The sequence below is a fragment of the Crocodylus siamensis genome, chromosome 1, assembly GCF_052110815.1.
Source record: "Crocodylus siamensis isolate JL-2025a chromosome 1, ASM5211081v1, whole genome shotgun sequence".
Taxonomy (NCBI): Eukaryota; Metazoa; Chordata; order Crocodylia; family Crocodylidae; genus Crocodylus; species Crocodylus siamensis.
The window spans coordinates 153,280,500-153,292,237 of NC_143395.1; the positions used below are offsets into that span (position 1 = coordinate 153,280,500).

Here is an 11,738-nt window from a genome sequence, read left to right on the forward strand (position 1 = left end):
AACTATCTCCTCTGCCACAAATCTCAGTAAGACCAAGGGCTGAAGAAACAATGGAGACTGCCCCTCTGCAAAGCAGGGTTGAAAGAAAAAAGATTCCAACAAAGATACCCACATTCAAGCATGGCTAACACTACTTACTAAGTCTCAATCCCTGCTTTTGCAGTAGTTTTACTTTCTTTGCTGGAATTTGCAGCTCCTCCCAATTTAGAAATGTCTATAGCTTTAGCATACATTTTTTATGTTCTTCTACACTCTTTTGAATATAACACCAGACAACACTAAACTCTTCCCTCTCTTTCCCTCACCCCAAATCAATTTGGTCATTTATTACAGCTTTCAACTTACTGATCATAATACCCTCTGGCCTATACTCAATTCACTGACAGTGCTCATCTCGATTCATAGAAAAACAGGGTCAGAAGGGACTGCAAGAAGTCTTCTAGTCAAACCTCTTACTCAAGGCTGGATCATACCTGTATCCTAGACAGGTGTTTGTCTCACCTGAACTTAAATTCTAACAACCTCTCTAGGTAATCTGTCCCTGTACACAGTCACCCTCATAGTTAGGAAGTTCTTTCTAATACAGGGGTGGGCAAAATATAACCTGCAGGCTGCATCCGGCCCATGAGGCCATTCTATCTGGCCCATGGGGCCCCTAAAAAAAAAAGAGGAATGGGGAAAGGTGGCCCCTCACCTTCTCCATGGCTGGTGCCCTGCATTACAGGTGATCGCAGCCCACACGGCGCTGTCTGGAACAGGCACAGGCAGCCCCAGGCAGGCTGTAAGTGGCTGCAGTGAGGGGCGCCGGGAATGGGGCAGGGAGGGGCTGCTTTTTCCCCAGGCCCCCCGCACTCAGCACCACCTTGTAACCCAGCCCCACTGACAGGTTGGCAGTGGGGTGGGTTACAAGCTGGTGCTGAGTGTGGGGAGAAGTGGCCCCTTGGCCGCTGCTGTAGCAGCTCGCAGCCTGCCTGGGACTGCCTGTGCCTGCTCCAGACAGTCCCGCACAGGCTGTGAGCGCCTGCAACGCAGGGCGCCAGCCATGGGGCAGGTGAGGGGTCACTTTTCCCCACGCTCATCACCAGCTTCTTCCCTGCTGGTGAGCACGGTAGTTGGGGCTGTGCACTGCCCCCCTGCCTGTACCGTGGGTTTGGGGGGCACTGGGTGTGAGCGGGTGGGGAGCACAGGGCCCGCACCAGTGGCGGCCAGTGCCGGTAGGGCCCAGAACAGGGTGGCAGGAGCGCAGGGTCCCAGCTGGCAGGAGCTCTATGGAGCTGGGACAGCTCCCCCCTCCCTGCTGGTGCAGCCCAGCCCAGCTCCACGGACGCCTGCCAGCCTGCACCCCACTTTGGGCCCCACTGGCGCTGGCCCTGGAACACCGGTCCCCAGACATTGGGATGTTGGTCTCAAGATGGTGGCCATGGGGTGGGGCACCTGTCAAGGGAGGGGGCTACCCATGCAGCCCTCAACAGCCTGCCAAAACTGGGTAAGTGGCCCTCTGCTCAAAATAATTGCCCATCCCTGTTCTAATATCTAACCTACATCTCCCCTGTTGCAACTTAAACCAATTACTTCTTATCCTGTCTCCTGTGGACACAGAACAACTGATCCCATCCTCTTTTAATAACTCTTTCTGTGTCTGAAGACTGTTATCAAATCCCGCTCAGTCTTCTCTTGTCTAGACTAAGTCATCCCAGTTTTCCTCATATTCTAGCCAATTTAAACCTCCAAGTAAGTTTTAACCAGACCCTATCAGATACTTCAGTGAAAGTTAAGACCTCAAATTTATTGGAACCAAAAAAAGTAAAAATTTTTGTCTGGCATGATTTTTCCCAGTTGTGTTTTTTTAATAACCTACATAATAATACTTGTTGTTCCTGGCTCTGATATTCTGTGAGTGCTTCGTAATGTTTTCCTGTTTCTTTTTTGCAGGGAATTTACTAAATTAGATTTACCAAATGGTAGATTTCAGGATCACTCTTTCCTTTTCCAGATACTTGGTACCTCATCTGTTATTTTCAAATCCTTTGGTGCCGCCTCAGTGTCTCATGCCTTGCAAAACAGAAAATGGAGCTGTTTGTTTGTTAGCTAATTCCCTAAAGAAGCTGTGGGATCCATGTGATCCAGACCTTCAATTCAATGTCTAAGTATTTCCTTACCTGCTTTTTTGTGTGTGTGTGTGTGGGGGGGGAATTGCTCATTTACAAGACTGTCAATGCTACCTAATTATTCAAACTTTCCCTTTCCTTAATTTTCTTCTCACAGATATATTTGAGTAGCTCAGACATTTTGGCATTTCATCCTCGTCCTTAATAGCGGACTTCTTTACTCACAAGCATTTCTTTTCCTCCAGATGTATTTGTATCTGTATCTCCCTTAATCCCACTGGCATTAACTTATTTGGCATTTTAGTTGCCTTATCTTTTAACTGTGCACTCTTGTCTGGTTCCCTTCCTTTTCATTCTCAGTACACAATTTTTGTTTGATTGGTGGGATTTTAGCTGTTTTATTTTTTAAAACCACATCTTTAAACAGCCTCTTCTTATAAGACTACATTCTCCAAATCTTATATCCCACATAGAACCACAGAGAAGTATGGCTGGAAGGGACCTCCAGAGGACACAGAGTGCTCTTTTTTCCCCAAAGACACTGTTGAGTTTTGGGCCTTATTGAATTCATGAAGAAGTGGGATGTGTTGCAGCCCCTTTAATTTTGCAGGTTCCCCCTCCCTCCCTCTCTGCTCCCCATTGACTGGTGGAGGGGCCCCGCTTGCAGCTTGCTCCTGACTGATAGGGAAGCAAAAACTGTGATTTTAAATATGGTGCCATTGTGACTCCCTGCTGATCAGCTGCAAGCAGTGGGGCTGCCAGGGTTCCTCAGCCAATCAGCGGTAAGAGGCAAAAACAGTACCATATTTAAAATTGCAGTTTTTGCCTCCCCACCAATCAGGAGCAAGCCATAAGCAGGCTCCTCCACCAATCAGCAGTGGGATGGGGAAGGAAGGGGTGCCACAGTACATGCCACTTCCTCTGTGAATTCAGTAGGGCCCTATTAATAGTGTACTACAGGATATCCCTAGCACCTTTCACAATTTTAGTAATTCCTTCAGAGCATTTTCCCCCCACCCAATATTTTCTTGAAATACATTCTCTTCCTTTCAACACAAAAGGGGCTTCAAATATGGACTGGTTCCCTTTGCAGGCAGAGCTTTAAGATGGGGGCATAAAATCCACTAGCTTCTTCTCATTCACTGTCCAGCTATAAAAGGTAGCTGATGGCAGCGACACATTTACAGCATTTAAAGAAGTCGAATTACTCTTTGGGAATGAAGATCATGCTTTTGAACTTTCAAGAGTCAGGAATGTATCTGAATGAGACTACTATAAAAGAGGTTTTTTACCCACTGGAGTCATGATATATCTTTGACATTGGGCCTTGTTAGGATGCTACATCCATTCCAGATCAGAAGATGGGTGGTGAGGGATGCACATATGTTTCCACATGCCCTCTTCCTACACAAATTGCTTCAGACAAGATATGAACAATTCAGATGACTACACAGCAGGACATTAAGGGCATGTTTCCACTGCAGTGGTAGCAAGCCCCAGTGGGGACACTTCCAAACATGCCCTGCCCACCCACTCCCACCTCTAGGAAAAGGCCAGTTGAGATGTTCCAAGGGCTGCTTTCAAGCAGACTAGAGACTGAAGGCTTGAAATCAGGTGCTGGGGCCAACCACAGGTACTGGGGCCAACCACAGAGCACCTTCATTGGTGTATTTATGGTTTTGGAACATGCAGGTACAAGCAGGAAGGCTGGATGTGCTCAGGGATATCCAGGGCAGGACTATTGCCACTGTGATGTAGGGGTGTCCTAGATTGCACAGAAGTAGCTATCTGTACGCGGGTGCAATTCAACTACATGTTTTAGGTATGGGCAAAGCCAGCTGTGGCACTGTGGGAACCACTGGCTGAAAATGTATATGATGCCCAGGAGGCTAAGAGAATAGCAGGTTGTGCAGTTCAGTAGTGGCAGGCTAGGCTAGGCTTACCCATGAGAATAATCTTCAGCTAGCTCTGTGACTTGGGGGAGGAACCTTTTCACGGATTACAACACTGACAAACTTACCTCGTAATTGTACTTGTACTTCAGGTTCCAGCGACAGATGGGGCACTGACCAGAAGGGTTGGGAGGAGTCGGTGCCTCAGTATGTTCTATTATTTTGCCTTCAATCTAGGAAACAAGTTGAAGGATAAAGTGATCATGAGGAAAGCGCAGTCTAGGCTTGTGCATGCCTTTGGGGAGCTAAAGAAGGTCTATTACTTGAGATCCAACAGCACACTCAGCACTGTATAAGGAGATAAGCCGCAGACTGTGCATGTTCTCAAATCTAACTCTAAATCAGTGGTTACCAACCAATGTATCTTGATCCACTGGTAGATCTTGGAGCCTCTTGTGGTAGATCTCAGAGCCTCTTGGAGTTGATCCAAGGCTGGGGTGGGGGGCTGAGTGCCCGTGTGCATGCATGTGCACACCCCAGTCCAGCAGGTCAGTCCATGAGGAAGGGAAGCAGCGGGGGCTAGATCAAGGCCCCCCCGCAGTGAGGACAGTGCCGCAGGGGCAGGAGCAGGGGTAAGTTGCGTGGGGCACCAGCCGGGTGCGACTTACCTGCTGGGGAGTTGCACCCCCAAATAATTTTTTCTCCCTCTGCCTCGATCTGCCTCCCCCCTTCCCTCCCGACAGACTTACCTACTGGGTGTGGGGAGAGAGGGGAGGGTGCATGGTAGATCTTGGGTTGCTTTTAAATGCCAAAGGTGATCTGCTACTTTAAAAAGTTGGAGACCACTGCTCTAAATTATATAATGATGCTTCTATTCTGCCTTTAGAAAAAAATTCCATAGTCTAGCACATCTCACTGCTAGGTGGTGTTTCCTGACTCTGCAGCTTAAGCCCTCTTAAAGAAATCTGCAAATGAAACGGGTGGGTGGAGGTTTAGGGGGGAAAAAAAGAGGCAAGAAGCGTTATTTTTAAACAAGTCTTCAGCTCTTGAGCAAGAATCCTCTCAACTTTTAGCTGAATGGAAAGATAAGGTTAAACCTAGCAGAGCTTTTCTCCAAAATTAGTCAAAAGGTTTCGTTTAAATAGTTGAATCATAGTTAAAAAAATTGAGCACTATAATAATAAGTTGGCATCTCAGCTATCAATGAAAAGGTAGGATGGCAGTAGGACCTCAAGATGGCAGGAACATAATAAAAACATGGATAATTAAAGTCTTGTGCCCTTTTTGCAGAGTTGGGCCAACAATAATAAATTTGTATGCCAAGGCTATGCAGTAAGCAAAGACTTTTTAAGTACCACTTCAGAGGCCTACTAAATGTCACTCAGTAAATTTGTTTGCAGTACCGAAAGCCTAACTAATTCTAAACGTTCGATACAGCTTCTCCCTCCCTCCACACATTGTGAAGAAATGTCGTGTTACTTTGTCAGAAAAATAGCAGATTCAGACTGCCTGCTTTCAGCCCCTGTCAGTGCAGTGTAATATCAAGTGGAGACAAATATTAAGTTTTCTGCAGTTGAGACGGAGCCAGTGTCAACCACTGTGGTATGAGTTTCCGGAAATGCCTTCTACCACAACCAGTGCTTGGGATCTATGCCATCTTTGCCTAGTGACTTCCACATGGAAACAATAGGGTCTGTTGTGGGTGGAACAACTCCCATCTCTCTCCAAAAGAGAACATGCTGCCAATTTTTGCTAAGTTAGGTTTTGTTCAGTTTGTGGTCATTCAAAAACCCTAACTTGAAGCTGAGAATCTAGCCAAACAGAGGCTGGTACCTAATCTTTCATTCCTGGGCAAGGTCATTTTGTGGCAAGTCAACTTAAATAGTTTCTGGTTGCATCATAAGTCTTGATTGTTGTCAGGCTGGGTTCAGATCTGATGATAGTAGATTTCATAGACATCAGGGCTGGAAGGGACCTCGGAAGATCACTGAGTCCAGCCCCCTGCCCAAAGGGCAGGAAGTCATAGGATCCCAGCAAGATAAGCATCCAATTGCTCTTGAAGGTGTTCAGTGTAGGTGCTTGAACCACTTCCGATGGCAAGCTATTCCAGACTTCAGGGCCTCGGACAGTAAAGAAATTCTTCCGTATGTCCAGCCTGAAATGGTCTTGCAGTAGTTTATAACCGTTCAATCTCGTCATCCCCTGGGGTGCTCTGGTGAACAAAACATTCCCCCAGGTACTGGTGGTCACCCCTGATAAACTTATAGGTGGCCATCAGATCGCCCCTGAACCTGCACTTTTGCAGGCTAAAGAGCCCCATGCCTCAGCCTGTCGTCGTAAGGTTTGTTTTCCTGACCTCTGATCATGCACGTGGCTCTCTTTTGGACTCTCTCAAGCTTCTCCACATCCTTTTGAATTGTGGAGCCCAAAACTGGACACAGTACTCCAGCTGTGGCCTCACCAAGGCCAAGTACAAGGGGAGAAAGACGTCCCAGGATTTGCCTGAGAAGCATCTATGGATGCAAGCCAGCGTTTTGGTCGCTTTACTAGCCGCAGCATCACATTGCAGGCTCATGTTCATCTTGCGGTCAATGACGACCCCCAAGTCTCTTTCTTCCAAAGTGCTAGCCAGTTGCAGGTTTTTCCTCCCAAGGTGGAAAACCTTGCATTTTTCAGCACTAAACATCAGGTTCTCGTCCGCCCGTTTGCTGAGCCTGTATAGGTCAGCCTGGATCACCCTCCTGTCTGAGTAAAGACTGCATTAGCTGCTTTGCTGAATGATATCATCCTGGGAATGGATATGAATTCTGACCCCGTGTTGAAACTATATATAATTCCCTCTTGCAGAAAGTAGAGAGGGTATTATTATTTTATTTTTTTAGCTACTGCTCCTCCACTTCTGGCTACTATCATGTGCAGTTACCTCATTTATTCACCATGTGTAGTGGCTCAATGGGAGGCATAATGACGCAGCACAGGTTGTGCACTTCCAGTATGCTAATGAAGCCCTGCCATCTTGCATCTGAGATTTGTTCAGCAGATAAACAGTAAATATGTCACCCCACATTTGATAAAGACTGAAGCACAGCTGAGGACAAGCTGGCTGAAACTGCATCCAGGTAATATTGAAGTAATGTTGATAGCGTGGGTTGAGTAGCAACAAGGTATGGCAGGGATTACGTCCGTCTCTGTAACTGATGATGAATGTAAACCATTGGTAATGATATATTCCATTCTGTAACTATCAATGGGGCTTCCACTGCTACTGAAAAATTATACATCAGAAGCTGTCAGGATCTCCCCCAGTTCTACATTTGGCCAGACGCTTGTGACCATTTTATCCATTTTGGACACATTTTGTTATCTCAAGTCTAAATGATTCCAACATACTCTCTCTAGGGAGCACGTTTCCTCCGTGAAAATAAAGACCATGTGGAATTCAGAAATCCATGAAAGTGAAAGCCACTTGTTTATAAAAGAATAAACTGCTTTTAACATGGTGTTCTCCCTAAGGACATTCCAGTGTTGGGATTCATTCTCCCAACTGGGTTGAAAAAGTCTCAGACTATGGACCTTCCAAACATGCTGCTTGATCCTCTTTTGAGGGAGAAAAGACAGACAGACTCTCACCATTCCTCAACTTCCTTGGTTGCTTTTACTCATCAGTCTCATATCGAAGGTATCTAGCAGCTTGGATAGGTCTTTTATTTTACACAGTGAAACAAATCTAAAATACCAAACAAGTGTCTCTGGGTTTATCTTGTGAATCACATAATGATGTATGCACACCTAACAGTTCCAGTATTCCATAGTACCCTTAAAAAGAGCTTGCCACATCCTGCTTGACAATCATAGGCTTAGAATCTTATGCTGCTTCCGGTCAGATAAGAGGAAGGGATCCAGGAGTCTAATAACCTCCAACCCACTTGATGTGTCTAATTTTCATGATACATGTTTACATTTGTTTTACAATCACATCATAAACTATTTACTTATGAATGGCACTAATCAGAACAAGAATATGCACAGTATGTCCCATCTTCAAACTAAATACATGAGTGTTACAAAAAACCCTGATGAGTCAATCCCAGAAAAGTCCAAAGAATCTGTATTTCTTCCTGTACAGGAAAAACACAACATGGCTTTCAAGTAATATACATAGTGATTTGGATAAAAAAAAATAAGTACTTACAACAGTTGTATTTCCTTCAGTAACTTCCACAACTGCAGAAATAAAGAGGGAAAACAAGGTCACAGACCTGCTCAATCTGGAGTAGATGATTTTTTATCAATAAATTATTCAAAACCAATAACCATACAGGACTCTGATACCAAAAAACAATACAACTTCCCAACAAAGCACACCACTGCTCTACTGGAAGGCAGAGTAGCATGCAGTTCTTTCAAACTGGGGACCTCTTATTTGATTGCTATTCTTGCAGTGTCTTTATATTCTCTTCACATTTTTAAACTTTCCAGATGATTTCTAGTTGAAAGTTACCTGGATGCTGTTAGTTTTGATTTGAGAAGCCAGCAGAGACCAGCACAAACAAGAGTAATCTGAAAATACCCATGCATTTTACTTGCCTACCCAGATTCCAATTCTTTCCTAGTTAAAGCTCCTGCATATAGTAGCTGCAGCTGTCTTATTCTCCTTATTGCAAAAGCACTCAGAATGGGGACCAATGCTTTACTTCAGGTGGACAAGACCAAAAGAACAGAACTATTGTGTCAATTTCTCCCACTCATAGCTATGGATAAGTAAAACTGAAATCCTTAATTCTTGCTAGTGTCAGAGTGATGATGTAGCCATGATGGTCCAGAAATGATGCTAGAGGCAAGGATTTGTTAGAGCACTATCTTCCATCAGGCCAACTGCATAGGTAGGATAAGAGTTAGACAAGCTTTCAAATCAAAGGCATTCTTCCTAAGGTCTGAGCAGTAAAATTAACATACCATAGTCTTTCCTAATTTGTGCAATTCATAGATTTCATAGACATTAGGGCTGGAAGGGACCTCAGAGGATCATCGAGTCCAGCCCCCTGCCCCAGGGGCAAGAAGTCAGCAGGGATCATAGGATCCCAGCAAGATAAACATCCAAATGCGTCTTGAAGGCATTCAAAGTGGGTGCTTGAACCACCTCTGCCGGCAGTTTATTCCAAAACTTGGGGGCTCGGACAGTGAAGAAGTTCTTTCTTATGTCCAGCCTGAATCGGTCCTGGTGGAGTTTGTGGCCATTCGATCTTGTCATCCCTTAGGGCACTCTGGTGAACAGATGTTCCACCAGTTCCTGATCAGCACCCCTAATAAACTTATAGGTGGCCACAAGATCACCCCTGAGCCTGTGCTTTTCCAGGCTGAAGAGCCCCATGACTCTCAGCTTCTCATCATAAGATCTGTTTTCCTGACCTCTGACCATGTGCGTGGCTCTCCTCTGCACCCTCTCAAGCTTCTCCACAACCTTTTGGAATTGGGGAGCCCAAAACTGGACACAGTACTCCAGCTGCGACCTCACCAAGGTCGAGTACAACGGGAGAATGACGTCTCAGGATGACAACAGATACTCACTGCTATTTCATATTGGTTACTAATGTGTTCCTTTGACTGTAATACCTAAATTAATATTAGATTGTTTTTTTCTTTGGAACACTGGAGAAGGAAAAGATTATCTTCATTTTATGGCTGGAGATGGGGGAAATTAAGTGGTTTGTCTGAGGTCACAGAAAAAGTGGGGCTATGCAGGGAACTAACATGCATCTGCTTGACTCCTACGTCCCTGCTACACTTTTGTATATTATGCAATTAAGTGGTTAATTGCACAATAAACATGCAAAGTAAGACCAGCCACAAGTGCAAAGTAATTATTGCACCATTAACTGGCAAATCCCATAATAAATGTAGACCGGCCACATGTGCAAAGTCATTATTACACAACAAAAATGACTCACCAGCTATAAAGAGACGATCTGTTATGAAATTAGTGCATGGAAATGCATCATGACTCTAAAGCTGGTTTCTAGCCACCTTTCATTTGAATACAGGATTCTCTCACTTTATGCAGGGTCTGTATGTATGAATTTGCTCTTATGCGATGACTCTTTTTATACCAAAAATTCATTATGTGCAAGGTAAGTTCACTCTTATACGATTGGTGTTGTGGAAGCCTGCAGTCAGCTGCTTTATGCGGTGGACTGTGGGAATGACGCTCACCAAAATATAGTCTCCTGTGTAGATTTATGGTCCTCGCTTGTTGTCTGCGACACGTGTTTCTGTGGTTGCCATCCCCATGATGATAGTCCCCTGTGCTTGTGTGTGCTGTCTGCTGTTGGCGAGTACCAAAACTGTCTAAAAGTGGTAGCAATGGGTCTGGGGGTCAGCACAGGTGAGGTCTTGGAAGGTATCCCTGTTACATTGTAAAGTGGGTTTGCTTTATGCAAATTCAAGTGATACACCACTTTCCAGGAAGGCATGCACAACATAAAGGGAAACCTGTAGGTAGCAGGGCCCCTAGTACCGCATTCTTCAACCAGACTCTTAACTGCACATTTAACACCTGCAATATGATGCGAGAGGGCCCTACTACACAGTCAAGTGAAAGCTAGACAGAAACCAGCTATAAAGTTGTTATACATTTTCAAGCACTAACTTTGTAGCTGGCTAGCTCTTTTTATAGCTGGAGGGTCCATTTTATGGTGCGATAATGACTTGGCATGTGTGGCAGCTCTACACTGATTGTGTGCCTTGTTAGTTAATGATGGGATAATTGCTTTGCAGAGGCAGACAGTTGAAATTTATTGCGTGACTGACATGTGTAGTATATGTAAGGTGTGGCAGGAGCCTCAGGACCCCAGCTTGTGACCACGGGACATAAGGCCGCCTCTGCTCCAGCGCGGGGTGAGAAGTAAGCAAGGCTGAGGCTGCCCACAGGCAGGAGACACAGGAGATTCCACAAAGGGGGGCGGGGCTTGGCACGAGGGACCCAGCCCTCAGCCCCACCTCGCTCTCGCAGCCCGTAACCTTGGCAACCACCTAGCTCCAGGGCTGCCCCCCCAGCTCCTGTCATGATGTCATTAAAGCGCGACGCCCCCACTGCGCCAGTGCTTCCAGAAACCCCTCCAGATGTCTCCGCGCCCCCAAACACCCCGTACGGGTCTGCGGAGCATGCGCAGTCGGGGGGAAGAGGGGACTGACGCTGGGGGTGCCTGAGCGCCTGCACGGCCCAGCCCGACCTCCCCCCCCCCCCCCCCCGGCAGGGACCGATCCCCCCAGGACTCACCCTGCCGGAGCCCGCGGGCTGGGAACCGGGCGGCGCCGCCCCAGAGGAACCCGGAGAGCAACCGGTTCCACGCGGAGCGCAGCAAGCCGGGCGCCGCCATCTTGGAAGAGGGCGTGACCTCACTTCAACTTCCGCTTCCGGGGCGCCCGCATCTCCCACCCGGGCTGGCAGGAGGTGCTGAAGCCAGCGCCATTTTGGTGCGGGCGTCGCCTCCTCGGGCGGGATACTAAAAGCTCTCCCCAGTGCTCTGGCTGCGAAGCTAGGCCCTCTGCGGTAGCTCCCCTCAATAAGGACTCTGCACCACCCTACATGTTCCTTAGCAGGAGGCACTGTCTGTCCTTTCACATTCCCCTTCCCACCGCTAGGGGCTCTGGTGCTGCTGTGGGGGAGCGCGAGGGTTTACAGGCCTCCTACTCTCCAGCCTTAGGAGGGCATCCTGCTTGTCCCAGCTTTATATGGCTG

General features: G+C 46.7%; 1 protein-coding gene across 1 annotated transcript in view; it reads right to left on the reverse strand.

The window, feature by feature from the left end:
• The window catches only part of MRPS18A (mitochondrial ribosomal protein S18A), a 28,465-nt gene extending 17,044 nt beyond the window's left edge, over positions 1-11,421 (reverse strand). Inside the window, exons 1-3 of the mRNA XM_090046205.1 lie at positions 11,277-11,421; positions 8,193-8,224; positions 4,129-4,233 (exon numbers count right to left, since the gene is read on the reverse strand). Coding sequence (XP_089902331.1) covers positions 4,129-4,233; positions 8,193-8,224; positions 11,277-11,376 — 237 coding nt within the window. The 5' untranslated portion in view covers positions 11,377-11,421. The remainder of the gene's footprint in view (positions 1-4,128; positions 4,234-8,192; positions 8,225-11,276) is intronic.
• Positions 11,422-11,738: the final 317 nt, after the last annotated feature.